Source organism: Mustelus asterias, chromosome 9, assembly GCF_964213995.1.
Source record: "Mustelus asterias chromosome 9, sMusAst1.hap1.1, whole genome shotgun sequence".
In the NCBI taxonomy this organism is placed as follows: Eukaryota; Metazoa; Chordata; class Chondrichthyes; order Carcharhiniformes; family Triakidae; genus Mustelus; species Mustelus asterias.
In genome coordinates, this window is record NC_135809.1 from 133,017,958 (window position 1) to 133,036,132 (window position 18,175).

The window sequence follows — 18,175 nt, forward strand, 5'->3', positions numbered from 1 at the left end:
TAATGTCCCTGTTCAAAATATCTGTGAGTCTCTCCACGTGTATCATGTTTTAATTAAGGACTGAAATAGCCTGCTCTGGGAACTGCATACTGTTAGCCCAGTCTGATCTTGGTAACATCACGGAAATGATTTGAGACCAGTTACATCCTGCCCTGGCAGTTCGAAGAAAGCCTTTTTTAAAGATAAGTTTTAAACTCTTGGGAGCAGACAGAACTATTTGATGTAATTTGGAGCTTGGGCTAATTTCCCTCCAGCACTGCTCCCACTGATAAAATAAATAAAGAAAACGCTGGAAAAACCCAGCAGGTCTCGAAGCAAGAGAAAGAGAGTTAATACTTCAGATCTGTGATCTTTCATCAGTCCTGGAAAAAGTTAGAAATGTAATAGGCTCCTGCTGATAATCTGCCCCTCAAATAGCTTCTGGATTCAATTCCTCACCATAACTGGATTCAAACCTTCGCTCTGGGTTGCTATGTTACAAGCGTCATCCACCACATGATCCCTTTACTCTTGGATTCTTTCAGATCATCTCTTCTCCCCTCTCAGTGTATAACCGAGACATGCTAATTCCTGCAATATCGATGCACTTGAATTCTTTCTGTGTCCATTTGCGCGTGCCTTCAATCTGACGCATTCTTTGGGCAGGATTTACCTGCAACCCCTCCGCATGGCAGCACGCCATTGGCCAGCGGTGGGATCTTCTGGTCCTCCCCTTTTTCCACTGAGTGCACCCCTCGTCGCTGGGAAACCCACGGTGGGGGTGCACCATTGGCAGGACCGGAAGATCCCACTGGCGTGAAGGAAAATTCCAGCCAATATCTCCAATTGTTCTTCCCCCTTGGCCCCATGTTGACCCTTCTGCACTGTCGTCACACTTCTCTCATTCATCACTCCACCTTTCATTCCTTCTTTTTCAGGTACCTAGCCCCCTCCCAACAATCTCTACCCCAAGCCATCACTGCTCCTGTACCATCCTACTCCCCTACTATCTGGAATCCCCTTTGGGTAAGCTCACAGCCATATCTGGATATCTGATGGGTTTGACATGACTGGAACACCTTGTCCCCCCAGAATGGATGGCCATCCACCATCTATCCTGCCCATACCAGTTATTGTTTCTCAATTTTCTTGTAAATGCTAAGTATTGGTGTTTAGGTTTTATTCTTCAGCCAGCTATTTAACTCTCATGGAATGACTCTAAATACTATTCATAATTATAAGAAATTGTTTCAATATAGCAAGAAAAAAACGAATAATCAAAACAATCCCATCTTTTTTAATTGATTACCCACACGCTACTTTCAGTTCTGATGAAGGGCCACCAACCTAAAAATTAATTCTGTTTCTCACTCCACAGATGTTGCCTAACTGGCTGAGTATTTCCAGTATTTTCTGTTTTTTTATTTCAGATTTCCAGCATCCATCGTATTTTGCTCGTCGTTTACTCCATGTCGGACATTGTAGAAAAAGCTTCTTCTTAAGCATATGAACAAACGGGGAATAGAGAGATGTAAGCGGTTGGTCTTGATAGGTAAACGTGATCGGTGCAGGCTTGGAGGGCCGAAGGGCCTGTTCCTGTGCTGTACTGTTCTTTGAACTCTTTGAACCCTATTGAGATATGAATGAACTACTATGCGTTACACATCTATCTTTTGGCGGGAATCAGGCCACATTTATTTAAATAATATTGGAATAATAGGCCCCTGTTTTTTTAATATTAGGATCCCATTTCTTGTAGTGATTTATACATAACAGTGACATTGCTGTAAATTCCGCAGATTGGAGAAAAAATGATTACTCAGAAAGAATGAACTAATAGTTCCGCGAATTCTGTTCAACTCATCCCTCCAGACATGCCTCCACTTATCAAACTTTTTCCTTATTCTTTCGTGGAAAGTGGGCATAGTTGTCAAAACCAGCATTTGTTATCCATCCCTAATTGCCCTTGAACTGAACATTACAGTTTGAAGGACAGTTAAGAATCAACCACACTGCCGTGGCTCTGGAGCTACATGTAGGCCAGACCAGATAAGGACAGCAGATTTCCTTCCCTAAAGGATATTAATGAACCAGCTGGATCTTTATTAATAATTGATGATAGTTGTCATTTCTGAGACAAGCTTTATTTTTTGGATTTATTCATTTAATTTAAATTCCACCAGCTGCTGTGGTGGGATTTGAACCTGTGTCCCCAGAGCACGAGCCTCTGCCTCATCCAGTCTGGTGACATCGCTACTGCCCCCCACCCCTTATGATCAAATAAGTGACAGATTAAGAGTTTAGCATTGAATCCTAACCTTCCTTAAAGAACAAAGAACAACGAAAATTACAGCACAGGAACAGGCCCTTCGGCCCTCCAAGCCTGCACCGACCATGCTGCCCGATTTAACTAAAACCCCCTACCCTTCCGGGGACCATATCCTTCTATTCCCATCCTATTCATGTATTTGTCAAGACGCCCCTTAAAAGTCACTCCCGTATCCGCTTCCACTACCTCCCCCAGCAACGAGTTCCAGGCACCCACTACTCTCTGTGTAAAATATCTGCCTCGTACATCTACTTTAAACCTTGCACCTCGCACCTTAAACCTGTGCCCCCTAGTAATTGACTCTTCCACCCTGGGAAAAAGCTTCTGACTATCCACTCTGTCCATGCCTCTCATAACCTTGTAGACTTCTGTCAGGTCACCCCTCAACCTCTGTCATTCCAGTGATAACAAACCAAGTTTCTCCAACCTCTCCTCATAGCTAATGCCCTCCATACCAGGGAATATCCTGGTAAATCTTTTCTGTACCCTCTCCAAAGCCTCCACATCCTTCTGGTAGTGTGGCGGCCAGGAGAAACCTTGTCTATCAGCTTTGTCTATTAACATTAAGGAGGAACCTTGTCTATTGCAAATCTTTTTAACTTTACAGCCACAATTCTGAGAGAAATTACTGGTGTTCAGACAAATGTACATTTATTTTTATCCCCTTCCATATGAGGAATTCAACATGATGTACATGAGCGATGGTGCTACAGGAGCTGAGGCTTTAAGGATGAAGCTGGTATCATGGATATCTTTGGAAGAATTGTGAAACTGTGCAAAGCACACTGATGTATCCAACCAGTATTGGTTCAGCGTCAGCTCCATAGTTTTAACATGGATTTTCTAAATTAACACGTTGCCAACCTGTAAGCTTTCAAATTTGGCTGGACTTTGCATTTCTTTCATTTGCTCACTAATACCTTTTACATTGCAACACAATGTTTGGCCTGGTGGAATTTCTCACAGAGCTGCAACTTATTTCATTATTTATATTGCAAACATAATGCAGAATGTTCTGTTATCCATTCCTTCCCTCGGGGAATCAGCTAGAAACCATGCTTGAACAAGTCCTCACTTTACTACCAGTAGGGAGTAATCAGAAAATGGCAAATCCAATTTGATATATTCAATTCCATTTATATAAATGGACTAACCATACTCCTACTGCTCTGGTTCAGACCAGCTAATGATAGAAAAGCAGAGCAGAGTTCCCCTACAGGTAGATTATTATTCTTTATCACACTAGCAACACTTCTATGACGACCTTGTAAGAAATGCAGGCATTTAGAAAAATTGCCTGTTTGATTGAGAAGGGGTATTTGTGTGTAGAACAAAGAACAATACAGCACAGGCACAGGCCCTTCGGCCCTCCAAGCCTGCGCCGCTCATGTGCCCAATAGACCATTCGTTTGTATCCCTCTATTCCCAGTCTGTTCATGATCACCTTGCTTGGCAGTGCATTCCAGGCCCCCACCACCCTCTGTGTAAAATACGTCCCCCTGACATCTGTGTTGAACCCGTGACCCATGTAGTTATTAAAGTTTATTTATTTGTGTCACAAGTAGGCATATATTAACATTGCAATGAAGTTACTGTGAAAATCCCCTAGTCGCCACACTCCGACGCCTGTTTGGGTACACTGAGGGAGAATTTAGCATGGCCAATGCACCTAACCAGCATGTCTTTCAGACTGTGGGAGGAAACTGGAGCACCCGGAGGAAACCCACACAGACATGGGGAGAATGTGCAGACTCCACACAGATAGTGACCCAAGCCAGGAATCGAACCCGGGTCCCTGGCGTTGTGAGGCAGCAGTGTTTACCACTGTGCCACGTGCCGCCCTGGTTATGTTATAGAATCATAGAATCCCGACAGTATAGAGGGATGCCATTCAGCCCATCAAGTCTGCACCAACTCTTCGACAGCGCATCTTATCCAGGCTCTATCCCCGTAATCCCACATATTTACCCTCCCAATCCCCCTAGCCTACACATCTTTGAACTGTGGGAGGAAACTGGAGCACCTGGAAGAAACCCATGCAGACATGGGAAGAACGTGCAGACTCCACACAGGCAGTCATCCAAAGCTGGAATTGAACCCGCTGTGAGGCAGCAGTGCTAACTATTGTGTCACTGTGCTGTCCATGATTGGTTGGATGGTGGGGTTTCCCGTTCTGCTACCCAGAGAGTCAGTGGGAATGCAAACATTTAGTGGGACGTTAATTGGCTAAGAGAAAGACTTCTGCTTCAGAGAGTGGCTGGGCAATCAAATTGGCGCCAGCTCAGTAGTTCCAGCAGTGGCAGGTTTGAGCCGTGGCTATTGCAGGGTCTACAACCAGTCTCTGAATCTGTGTGGAGTCTGCACATTCTGAATGGAGGTTGGCATGAAGGTGAGTCTGGTGTACTTGTGGGGCCTGGCTGGCAGTCCACAGCAAGGGAAGTGAAATGGTTGAGGGTTAAAGACGGTATGACTTGGGTGATTGCTTTCGATGGGAATGGGGAATGTCCCCAAAGGAGGTCCATTCCCTCTGCGAGGCTCTGGTCCATTTCCCCATTGCCCACAACTCCTCATCTCTTTCCCACAGCACCTTCCCTTGCAAGAAGGTGTAACACCTGATCCTTTATCTCTTCCCTCCTCACTGGTCAAGGGCCAAAATACTCCTTTCAGTTAATTTCACTTGTGCCTCCTTCAATTTAGTCCACTGTATTCACTGCTCCCAACGTGGTCTCCTCTTCATTTAGGAGACTAAACAGAGATTGGGTTACTTGTATGAGGAACAACTTTGCTCAGACCACAAGACTGACCCCAACCTTCCTGTTGCTTGCCATTTCAACTCAGCATCTTGCTCTTACCCACATGTCCATCCTTGACCTGCTGCAATGCTCCCAATGTAAACTAGGGGGCACAGCAGTTCATCTTCCAATTAGTTCAACAACTTTAGACTCCAACCTTTCTCCTTCATCTTGCTCTGGCGAAGGGTCATCCAGACTTGAAATGTTGGCTCTATTCTCTCTCCACAGATGCTGTCAGGCCTGCTGAGATTTTCCAGCATTTTCTGTTCCTGTTTCAGATTCCAGCACCCTCAGTAATTTGTTTTCATCTCCTCTATGTTGACCCTTTTTGTATTACTTTTTCTTGTCCCAATGCATCCCACCTCCCAACACTGATCTTTATTCTCTCAGTAACACATTCTGATATCTTTATGCAACTACTAGAACCTCTCCCGTCATTAACGCTTCCTCTGTCTTGTGACCTATACATCTCTTGTTCCAATCTCTTCCAGCTCCCACCAATCATTGATCTGTCTCTCTGCTCCACCTGCATCACCCCCTCTTATACAGTATAGAATACATCACCTTTCTCCCTCTCTTTAGATCTGAAGAAGAGTCTCACACGGACTCAAACGTTAGGGGGAATTTACCCATCCCACCCGCCATGGGAATCGTAGCGGGCGGGTGACAGACCATGCAAAGGTCCGTTGATCTTGGGTGAGATCTTCCAGTTTTGGGGCAAGCGGAGCCGGAAAATCCCACCCGTTAACTCTGATTCTCTCTCCACAGGTGCTGCCAGACCTGCTGAGTTTTTCCAGCACTTTCTGTTTGTGTTTCAAATTCCCCCCTTTGTTGCTGTTGAGTTAATTTCACACCACCAGGTCTTAACTCCCAGTGAAACAAGTTATTCAAGGTGTGAATTTGATGCATTAACTGGGGAGGCGATGGCCCAATGGTATTATCGTTAGACTATTAATCCAGAAACTCAGCTAATGTTCTGGGGATCTGGGTTCGAATCCCGCCACGGCAGATGGTGGAATTTGAATTCAATCAAAAAAAATCTGAATTAAGAAGCGACTGATGACCATGAAACCATTGTCAATTGTCGGAAAAACCCACCTGTCCTTTAGGGAAAGAAATCTGCCATCTTTACCCGGTCTGCCCTACCTGTGACTCCAGAGCCACAGCAATGTGGTTGACTCTCAACTGCCCTCTGAAGGGATGGGCAATAAATGCTGACCAACCAACGGCACCCATGTCCCATGAATGAATTTTAAAAAAAGAAACCAGATGAAATGCGTGGCACAGTGGCACAGTAGTTAGCACTAATGCCTCACAGTGCCAGGGACCTGGGTTCAATTCCCAGCTTGGGTCACGGCCTGTGTGGAGTTTGCGCATTCTCCCTGTGTCTGCGTGGGTTTCCTCCGGGTGCTCTGGTTTCCCCTCACAGACCAAAGTTAGGTTGGTTGGTCATGCTAAATTGACCCTAGTGTCAGGGGGATTAGCAGGATAAATATGTGGGGTTGTGGGAATGGAGCCTGGGTGGGATTGTGGTCGGTGCAATGTCGATGGGCCGAATGTCCTCCTTCTGCAATGTAGGGATTCTATGGTTCTATGAAATACTTAATAAATTTGTGTATAATAATTCAAGATGAATTTGAGAAAATGGGAAATGTCTTTAGTACATTTCAGAGAGGTCTTGATGGTAAACTTTGTGGCGGAGGTGTACTCTCATCCTCATCCAAGTTGGCCGTTTAATTGTTTAATTGTTACAGAAGGAATATATAGAAAGGAATATACAGAAAAGTAGAGGTTTAACATCAATGTTTTCTGATGGATTTTGACTTAAAGTTTATTTATTAGTGTCACAAGTAGGCTTACATTAACACTGCAATGTAGTTACTGTGAAAATCCCCTAGTTGCCACACTCCGGCACCTGTTCGCGTACACTGAAGGAGAATTTAGCACGGCCAATGCACCTAACCAGCACGTCTTTCCGACAGTGGGAGGAAACCAGAGAACCCGGAGGAAACCCATGCAGACACAGGGAGAGCGTGCAGACTCCGCACAGACAGTGACTCAACCCGGGAATCGAACCCGGGTCCTAGCGTTGTGAGGCAGCAGTGTTAACCACTGTGCCACCGTGCTGCCTGAAGCATAATTACGGCCTAATTGTCCTTGCAGGTGACCTAGAAGAACTTTGTCCTAACTTTGAGTGATCCAAAGTGGGACAATACTTGTGCTGGGAAATAGAACAATCAACACACTAATCAGCACAAAATTCACCGATACCTCTTTAAGATAAAATAAATTAGTGCTGATGAGGTTATTGGGAAACTGGTTTGAGTGTGACACGATAATAGAACTGGATTATAATAACTAGATGCAGTAATTAACTCATAATTAAAACAGGAATCTTTTTCCAATCAATTTAGATCCTCCTTAGTGTCAGTTTAATAAGTATTCCAGGCAAGTTCCTCTGCCAATGTCATCGGCACTGAAACGCAAATTATTCAGCAAAACAACAGTAAAAGGTTCGTGATAAATTTATCTTTTTTGATAAATATTCTCAGCAAGGTAATCTATGGGCCAAGTGCTGGTGGATGGGATTAGGTGGGAGGTCAGGTGTTTCCCGCATGTCGGTGCAGACTCGATGGGCCAAAGGGCCTCTTCTGCACTGTATGATTCTATAAAATGAAATGTTTCACTGTGAAGGCATGGCGTGTTTACTGTGTCATTCCTTGCCAACATCAGATATTTCTAAGTCAGGTAGAACATAAGCAGGTGCAGGGTAAACCTCCTTGACACTGCTGCAATTGTCCTCAACCTTGTAAAGACGCCTCTGCACCACACACAATGTCGTTTGGAGTAAAATTTTCAATTCAGTGGCAGGTTGAGGGCAGTTTTCTACTTGTATCTATTGGGAGCTAAACTGGCTCATGTTATAAAGATGGACACTGACAGCAGTAGGCTTTCACCGTCTTATTGTGTGCTGAATGCATCCCAGACATTAAGAGCTTAAATACTGATTCCAATCCAGTCTGTCACCCAGTGATCCAGTTTTAGTGTTTGATGCAGTTTAACCTTTTTTGAAATAGATGTTTTCTTATAATTCCCTGTGAGTTGTTCAACACCAAAATAGAAAAAGGATCATTGCACCTTTTCTGAGTCTCCCACACACAACTAATAAAGGCTCTTTTTCACTGTGGTTTGTGCAGAACTAACCACAATTTACATTCTCACAGAACATTTCAGAGTCTATAAACAATGATGCTAACTATCAGAGAGCTAACGACATACAGAGGAATTTTTGAGTCAGGTTATTTTCCATCAACAATGCCAACAAAACAGCAGATCCTTTCACCAATCACTGAAAGGAAGGTACATCAGTCCATCCCGCTCCACTAACAAATTAAACATTGACTTACATTTCGCAGGAGGAATGAAGGTGAGGTTATGAGCATTAAGGAGTGAATCAAGCAGCAATAGGAGGAAATGGTTGTGTAGTGCTAATTTTTAAAAATAATTTTGTTTTATTCATTCGTGGATCATGGGCTGTCACAGGTTGGCCAACATTTATTGCCCATCCCTAGTCGCCCCCGAACTGAGTGGCTCGCTAGGTCATTTCAGAGGGTATTTAAGAGTCAACCACACTGCTGTGGCTCGAGTCACATGTCGGCCAGACCAGGTAAGGGTGGCGGATTTTCTTCCCTAAAGGACATTCGTGAACCAGATAGGTTTTTCCGACAATCAACAATGGTTTCATGGTCATCAGTAGATTCCTAATTCCAGATTTTTAAAATTGAATTCAAATTCCACCATCTGCCATGATGGGATTCGAACCCGGATCCCCAGAACATTAGCTGAGTTTCTGGATTAATAGTCTAGCAATAATACCACTGGGCTATCGCCTCCTCTGCATGTCACTGGACTAGCAATCCAAAGGCCCAGGTTAATGCTCTAGGGGACACGGGTTCAAATCCCACCACAGCAGTTGGTGGAATCTGAATTCAATTACCCTATAATAAAATCTGGAAGTAAAAGTGAGTTTAATGGTGACCATGATGGTCTACTGTATCGTAAAAAATCATCCAGTTCACTCATGCCCTATGGGGAAGAAATCTGCTGCCTTGCATGGTCTGGCCTACATGCCGCTCGCAATGTGGTTGACTTTTAACTGCCCTCTGAAATGGCCGAGCAAGCCATCCACTTAAAGGGCAATTAGGGATGGGCAACAAATGCTGGTCTTGTCAATTACCCCCACATCCCATGAAAGAATAAAGAAAAAACTCCATGTCTGTTGTAATAAGTCCTCGGAGGTGGAAATCCTTTTATTCACAAGATCCAACAACACTATACAGAGTGCTCACAGTTAGCAGTCTGCATCCGGAGTGCCAGAGGAACTGACACTCCTGTTTAAAACAGAGCATGGGGCTCCCTGATTGGCCCATCAATTTGACCCTTAATCAGGGAGTTCGTATTCAAGCAGGCCAACCTCAATTGACCATAAGACATTGCAGCAGAATTAGGCCACTCGGCCCATCGAGTCTGCTCCGCCATTCAATCATGGCTGATTAATTGCCTGATTAAAATCTTTACATCTGCACACACAGTGAAACGTGAAAATAAGGATGTTGCTGTCCGAGCTGTCCAGCTTTTACAAAAGCTTTGCAACACTGCTACCTCACTGCGACCGATTCACCATTCCAACACAGGAAGCTGTGGTACTTATCTGCTCGATATCCCATTTCAGAAAAAGTTAGAGTATGTCAGCTTAATTGACAGTCATTTATTTTTTTCTTTATTAATTTATGGGATGTGGCATCGCTGGCTAGGCCAGCATTTATTGCCCATCCCTTTTTGTCTTTTAGATGGTTGTGGTGAGCTGCCTTCTTGAAACGCTGCCGTCCTTGAGGTGTAGGTACAGTTCTGTGATCATAATGAATAGTCAGAAGTCTCACAACACCAGGTTAAAGTCCAACAGGTTTATTTGGCAGCACTAGCTTTCGGAGCCTCAAACTCCTTCTTCAGGTGAGTAAGGACTTGTGTTCACAAACAGGGCATATAAAGACACAATGTGAGTGAAGAGAGGGTTAAGCACAGGTTAAAGAGATGTGTGTTGTCTCCAGCCAGGACAGTTAGTGAGATTTTGCAAGCCCAGGCAAGTCGTGGGGGTTACAGATAGTGTGACATGAACCCAAGATCCTGGTTGAGGCTGTCCTCATGTGTGCGGAATTTGGCTATCAGTTTCTGCTCAGCGATTCTGCATTGTGTGTTGTGAAGGCCGCCTTGGAGAACGCTTACCCGAAGATCATGTGCTTAACCCTCTCTCCACTCACATTGTCTGTACCTTTAAGACTTGATTACCAGTAAAGACTCGCATTCCAACCATTATCTTGTAAATTGAGTTTGTGTCTTTATATGCCCTGTTTGTGAACACAAGTCCTCACTCACCTGAAGAAGGAGCTTGAGGCTCCGAAAGCTGGTGCTGCCAAATAAACCTGTTGGACTTTAACCTGGTGTTGTGAGACTTCTTACTGTGTTCACCCCAGTCCAACACCGGCATCTCCACATCATCTTAATGAATGGCAGAGCAGTCTCAGCGAACCCTATGGCCGATACTCCTGCTCCTATTTCACATGTTCTTCTGGACTGAAGTTCTTCTTTTCGCTGGTTAAGTGGAGGTTTTAAACCACTTATTTCAGGCACTTTAATACCCCTGTTAAAGTAGTGGAAGAAGCCATTTCAGACATCAGTAACCGACTATATCATATCCAGACTAGGGGGGATTTTAACCTGGGTGAGAAGCTGGCTCTGGGCTTTGAGCTGTTTAAATGGGAGAAACATAGAATCGTGTCAGAAAGTAAACAATTCTAAATGTCCTTCCTTCAGGTGTGAATTGTTTTAGGAGATTACAAATATATAAAATTATAGAGTTTTAATTTTTTTATATTTTTAATTTCTGTCTCTATTTTTCCCCCTCTCTCTCTTAATCCAATCTTCATTCTGCTCTTTATTTCTCTTTCTGCATTGGATTTCACAGTGAATTCACTCACTCCAAATCACCCTTTCTAATGGTCCTTCCCTTGTTTATTTTTCAAAACTCTCATCTCAATTGGTAAACAGATACACTGATTGTCCTCTTGTTCACCAAAGTCCTCAATGCCTCACAGCAGCACACTCCCAGGCCAATTCGCTCAGCACCAAGGCTCTAATCACTCACAATCAGCTCCGCTGGCTGGGCGATGTCATTCATATGCCTGACATCAGGTTCCTAAAGCAACTGCTCTACTTGGAACTCCGTCATGCCAGGAGGACAGTCGAATTGTTTTAGGGATGTTTGCAAAGCATCCATGAAGAGGTTAAACATCCCTGCCAACTCATGGGAGCCCCCCAGCTGATGCTGAGCAAAATAGAGAAGCTTTATTCGGGAAGGGACCAAGCACACTGAGAGCACGCAGAGACAAAGTCGAGGCGTCAGAGAGAGTGCATCAACCTCTCGACACCTTATCTTCCCAACACTTCATGCACCACTTGCTCTACGATGTGGCAGAGTCTGCAGATTGTGCATTGGACTTAAGAGCCATCTCAGAACCCATCGAACCAGACTGGAAACAGGTCATCCTTGATCTCGAGGGACCGTCTCAGAAGGAGAGTGTTCGCAGCTCACCTCTTGAACAACTTTTGTTGGCAAAAGTTTTTAAAACCTGAGCATACATGAATAAGTCTAAAAGGGCATGTCTCAGGATGCCCGACACTAGCATGCTCTGGCACACCTTTAGGGTGAACATAAGTAACAACGTTTTGGAACCTAATGTGCGCAAACAATTCTATCCTGGGGGCACACTGCAGGATGGTCTGCTACAGCAAAATCTGGCTGAATATGTTTCTGGCGGCATCAATAATAAAACGCAGAGTGGAAATAGCGCTTTGGGTGGCATTACCTAAGATAAAGTTGAAACCAGGCTGTTTTGTCCTCCACACAGCTGCTGCACCTGTATTTACCTCACTGCAGTAAGCCAGCTTATACAACTTGCACTTACTGTTACTGGGATAAACAATTGAAACCATTTGTGTTCGGATTTCATGGAACATTCTAAATTGTGGAGTTTTTTTGTGCTTTTGGAAGCATTTCTTTTTTTTGTTACTTACTGAATTGAACAAAAGGTAACAAATCTTTTGATGTGGTTCCATACTTTTTAAGTGGTATTGTGAACAAAACGCAGAACTGTTTTGGAATGGCTCAGGGTGAAATTACCCGAGCCAAGCAGAAGTTTAATTACATGTGTGCGGGTACAGGAGTACAAATAAGACTGATTAAAGGTACATGTGTAACTTTTATCTTCTGCGCAGTTAGTCAATGTATTAGACTCTGCTGCATAGAGCATAGCAAACCAGAACAATTTGCTTCTTCTTGTTGAGATGTCTGTCATTGTGCTCGAATCTCATTCTGAATCCACTGCCGCTATATTAACGGGGAATCCGGGAGTATTTGGGTGAGTCAGAGAAACCCTGCCATTAAGATTCAGCATATTGTAGGGTCACTTCTCACCTGTAGACCAGCCCTATGCAGCCCGGCAATGGGTAGGAAGATCAGTGGAGGCAGGAGCTCACACCTGGACACCAGTGGAGGTGGTCCCCAGCACCAGGGAGGGCGTGTCAGCTGTGAGCTGCGATTGGGTGAGGGTTTGGGGAGGCTGGTCAGTGGGAAGGCAAGGGGGAGACAGTGTTAGATCAGGAGGGGGGGAGGGTAAGATTGCCAACTGCGATTTATTCCTGGAGGTTCCATCTCATAACTTTCCCCCACGCTCCAGCCATTCATCGGCCAACACATCCATCCTTGTGACTGACTGCTCTTCTACGCCAATTGGAAAGCAAAAAGACTTGGTACGCAATTGGATGATGCTCCAAGAGCCTTCTTTCCCCCGCTGTCCCCATCCCATCTTCAGTATTTTATATTTCATATCAAAGAAAATGACAGAAATTATATATTTTTAACACTCTGATGATTTTTGGCCAGGGTTTCACACAGCAGTGTCCCGGAAATTGACCTTCAATTCCAGGAGTCTCCTGGCCAACCCTGGAAGGTTTGTAATCCTATTGGCACTCTCTGCTTAGGTTTTGCCACAACTGTCTCTCTGCTGGTAAAAGCCTCACCTTTACCTTCTCCGTTTCCCTTTTTGACTTCTACTAATTCTTTGAACTTCAAGTACAGGATTATTAGGGGTGGCATGGTGGCACAGTGGTTAGCACTGCTGCATCACAGCACCAGGGACCCAGGTTCGATTCCAGCTTGGGTCATTGTCTTTCTGGAGTTTGCACATTCACCCCGTGTCTGCGTGGGTTTCCTCCGGGTGCTCCAGTTTCCACCCACAGTCCAAAGATGTGCAGGTTAGGTTGATTGGCCACGCTGAATTGACCCTAGTGTCAGGTGGTTAGTAGGGTAAATAAGTAGGGTTATGGGGACTGTGGTTGGTGCTGATGGGCCGAATGGCCTCCTTCTGCATTGTAGGGATTCTATGATTCTATGTTTCTGTACCTTGAGCCATGTGGAGATGCAATGGAGGGAGGTGGAAGGCTTTATGACCTTGGGGTGTAGAGTGGGGAGCAGTCCTGTTCCTCCTGAGCATCATGATGTGCTAAAACAGACACTTATCATGGGAGCCAGCAGCTCTTGCCTTGCCCAGCTGAGAGGCATCCCACAGGGGAGGCACAACTGTTCCTCACCCCCACCTTTTACCATGAAATTTAAATTGTGGCATCAGTTGTGATATTAGGTTTTAATTTTGTCATGTAACAAATGCTGGCCTTGCCAGCGATGCCCAAATTCCATGAAAGATTAAGTAAAATTTAAGGTGTTCTGCCACTTTCTGTTTCCACAGCACATCAGTGGTTGCTGATGCCTGAAGTGAAGTTTGCCTCTTCACACTGGAGGTAAACTGTGTGGCCCAAGGATACTCCCAGAGCTATCAGAGAAAAATAATTGAACATTTCCCTGAAGTTGTTCCTTGCTTCTGAGGGACACTAGCCACAGTGTTGAGAGTCGGCCTGTCTTTGCATTGTAAATTAGAAGCCAAGAGATTTGTACGCAATTTGTGCATTGGCTCCATTATATCACACCCTTCTTACCCGCATTGGACTCCGCTCAGCAAATTGAGTGTGTGAAGTAGGGCTCTGTGCCAGTGATGCTCTGCCAATCAAAGTGCCAAAATGCATTGGGCATGGTGGAGTGTGGCACCATCTCACTATTTGTATAACCTTGTAGGTTATAATTGTGGGCAGCACGGTGGCACACTGGTTAGCACTGCTGCCTCACAGCGCCAGGGACCCGGGTTCGATTCCTGGCTTGGGTCACTGTCTGTGTAGAGTTTGCACGTTCTCCCCGTGTCTGCGTGGGTTTCCTCCGGGTGCTCCAGTTTCCTCCCAGTCTGAAAGACGTGCTGGTTAGGTGCATTGACCCGAAAAGGCGACGGACTGTGGTGACTCGGGACATTTCACAGTAACTTCATCACAGTGTTAATGTAAGCCTTATTTGTGGCTAATAAATAAAGTTTACTTTCGGTTACATGTACAATGTTGGAAAATGTATTTTGTCATTTGATTCATTTTAATTCTTTTTAAAAATCATTTCAAGACTCTCCCACATTTGCTTACATTGCGTTAAAGATTATACAAACCATATAAACAATTAGAAGTCATTGAAAGATTACAAAAATGTTTTTAAAAACATGCTTAAGAACTTATAAAAACACCCCATGCGCTGGATTTTGTGTGTGTGTATCTGAGGCCTGTTAAATGCAGCAACTGCCTACCCACCTGCCCCTGCTTCCTCCAGCATTGGGATGGCATTAGATGGCTTGCCCATCAGTAACCCAATTAATGTACTCTTAAAAGCATCATTCCACTCTCGCCCAGTGCAGCAGAGGTCCACGCCAGTGAGCCAACCTGTCAGCTTTCATAGAATCCTACAGTGCAGAAGGAGGCCACACGGCCTATCGCCTGCACCGACCACAATCCCACCCAGGCCCATCCCCGCAACCCCATGTATTTACCCTCGCTAGTCTCCCTGACACTCAGGGGTAATTTAGCATGGCCAATCCACCTAACCCGCACATCTTTGGACTGTGGGAGGAAACCGGAGCACCCGGAGGAAACCCACGCAGACACAGGGAGAACGTGCAAACTCCACACAGACAGTGACCCAAGCCAGGAATTGAACCCAGGTCCCTGGTGCTATGAGGCAGCAGTGCTAACCACTGTGCCACCATTTGCAGGTTGGTGGTTGTAGGGATGCAATGGGGAAAACGCTCCTTAACTGGCCCATGGGTCGATCAGACAGCCCATTCCCAAGGTGCAACCTCCCAGGTTGCCCTCTTCCACGCACGAGCTCTCAAATTCCAGCCCAAACCTCCTCGCCAACCCGGAAACACAAAGCTCCGATCCACCCCAGCCCGCAGGCCAAGAGCAGTACCAGGAATGGCCACTGTTTTCGCTGGTGCTGCCGGCCTCGAATTGATAGTCAGCTCTTGGAGATGGGACCTCCTGTCCCTGAAGGATGGAAATCCCACCTGCAGCCTCAGTACGCTGGGGCAGCCACTCATCCTTTCTTTCTTCTTTTTCTATTCGTGGGACATGTGTGTCACTGGCTGGCCAGCATTTATTACCCATCTCTTGTTGCCTGAGGGCAGTTGAGAGTCAACCACATTGCTGTGGCTCTGGAGTCACATGTAGGCCAGACCAGGCGAGGATGGCAGATTTCCTTCCCTAAAGGACATTAGCGAACCAGATGGGTTTTTCCAATAATCGACAATGGTTTCAAGGTCATCAGTAGATTCTTAATTCCAGATATTTTTTATTGAATTCAAATTCCACCATCTGCCGTGATGGGATTTGAACCCGGGTCCCCAGAACATTAGCTGAGTTTCTGGATTAATAGTCTAGTGATAAGACCACTAGGCCATCACCTCCTGTGGGTGGGCTCCCCTCCTCCCCCACTACAGCCCCTGATATTTTAGCAAGGGAGGACAGGGACCTTGGTACCTTGTATCATCCAGTCTCAAAATGCTGCAAAGCTGCTGAACCTCAAGGGTTGTTGCTTTCACTGCTGACATCAAAACGTCACCTCACCATTAATCTTCAAGTCTCTCTCTCCGGTAATAGCTGCATTCATCAGCCAGCACAGAAAGTTGGTAAGGAACGCAATAAAGCCACAGTTTAAATCATAGTCAGCAGTGTGTGTGTGTCCCAGCCTGACTGCTGACCTGGAAGATCTGGCTCATAATAAAAACACTGCGCTTTCCAACGTACAGTATTAACTGTTAACTCTGAGAGCCACTTCCAAAATAATGACAAGATTTTTCACTTTGTTGTTGAACTAAATTATTTATTCCATTCCTATACACTTTTAATTATTCAACAGTTTCAGAAATACACATTAATTATTCACAAGAATAAGCTATTTCATTTTCTATGTTGTCTGATATGTAGTTGATTGTACCTGTTAATCTTTGCTTACCAACTAATAGGATTTTAACAATATTAATTGTTATGCTTACAGATTTAGCATTATAAGTAACTCACCAATGAATAATTATCATGCTGGTTTAATGTGTTTTGGCAAAGATGCTGCTTTAAAATAGGTAATTGTTTCAAAAGGTATTTCTTCTTTGCCACCAGTGCTAACCGCATCTTGTGAATACAGCATCGCCTCAATCTCTATTTAATTATTTTGACCTTTTGCAGGATTGTCCTTATGGATGATGCAATGGACTGCCCAATGTCATTTGTGGACTTTCTGTATGCATTCCAGATTCAGATATACTATTGTGGTAAGTTCATGTCTCATTGCATCCTCATTTTATCAAGTTGAATGAACATCCTTGATCTCATTGAAAGGTGGAACAGGCTGAAGAGCTGAATCACCAACTTCTCTTCCTGTGTAACGTGAAACCGAGTGGTTGATATATCGATGGACAATCCATGCTAGCAGCTGCCTGCAGGTTAGAGGATACTCAGAAAGAAGCTGGAAGATACAATAGTCATTATAAAGCAATATTTTATATCTTACAAATGATGATATAATTATTTATATCACAAAGTTATCTAACTGGATAATACAGCAGTGGAGACAACAGTGTTTTAGAACATTGGTTTCATGATTTTTTTGAAAAAAGATTATGCTGAAATGTATAAATCTGTTAACATCATGATTGTGGTTGACTCGTTACGACTTATCATTAAAACATTTTTAGCTCTGAAGGATTCATTAGGATAATTTACTCATTAGCGTGTGTGCTGAGCCACACAATGTTAATGGGGGCCAATTTCAAAAAACTGTAACATTTGTCCCAAATATTCCCAAGCCAACTTGCCCAGCATTGAGGCGCAAATCATTGCCGGCTCTGCTGGACAGGTTATGTTGTTCATGTTCCTGACACCAAACTCCCAAAGCAACTGTTGAACTCGGAACTCAGCCAGGGTAGGAGACAGCCAGGAGGAAGGCTCACTTAGAAAGGTACAGAACACGTGGAGAGACTTCATCAGGAATGTGAAGAGGTGAAGTTGAAGCATTGGAAGGAGCACACAAACCTTTAAACATCCCACCGACCCGATTGTCCAAGTAACCCCAAGCCCCACTTGCGGCAGAGTCTGTGGAGAGCATATTGGACTTATCAACCTTCTCGGAACCCATCAAACTGGAGTGCAAGAAAGTCACTCTCGATCCTGAGGAATTGCCTAAGAAGACCATAAGAAATAGGAACAGGAGTAGGCCATTCAGCCCCTTGAGCCTGCTCTGTCATTCAATAGGATCATGGCTGATCTGATATCCCTCATGCCCACTTTCCTGCACTTTCCCCACAATGCTTGTTTCTTTTACTGAACAAAAATCCATCTATCTCAGTCTTAAACACAATGACTCTGCTCCACAGCTCTCTGTGGCAAGGAGCTCCAAACACTCACAACCCTATGAGGGGCGACAATTAAGGAAAATGGCCAAAATTGATAATAACCTCAGAAGAATTGCAGACTTCAAGCTCCATCGGAAGCTGCAGTGGAGCCTCATGAAGGTTACTGTTGGCCCTTGGGTTTTAGTGTG

At 44.6% G+C, this 18,175-nt stretch overlaps 1 protein-coding gene across 1 annotated transcript in view; it reads left to right on the forward strand.

Annotated features, from left to right (window-relative positions):
- The window catches only part of cstpp1 (centriolar satellite-associated tubulin polyglutamylase complex regulator 1), a 285,867-nt gene that overhangs the window by 215,824 nt on the left and 51,868 nt on the right, over nt 1-18,175 (forward strand). The window contains exon 5 of the mRNA XM_078221049.1: nt 16,822-16,907. Within this exon, the coding sequence (XP_078077175.1) occupies nt 16,822-16,907 (86 nt within the window). The remainder of the gene's footprint in view (nt 1-16,821; nt 16,908-18,175) is intronic.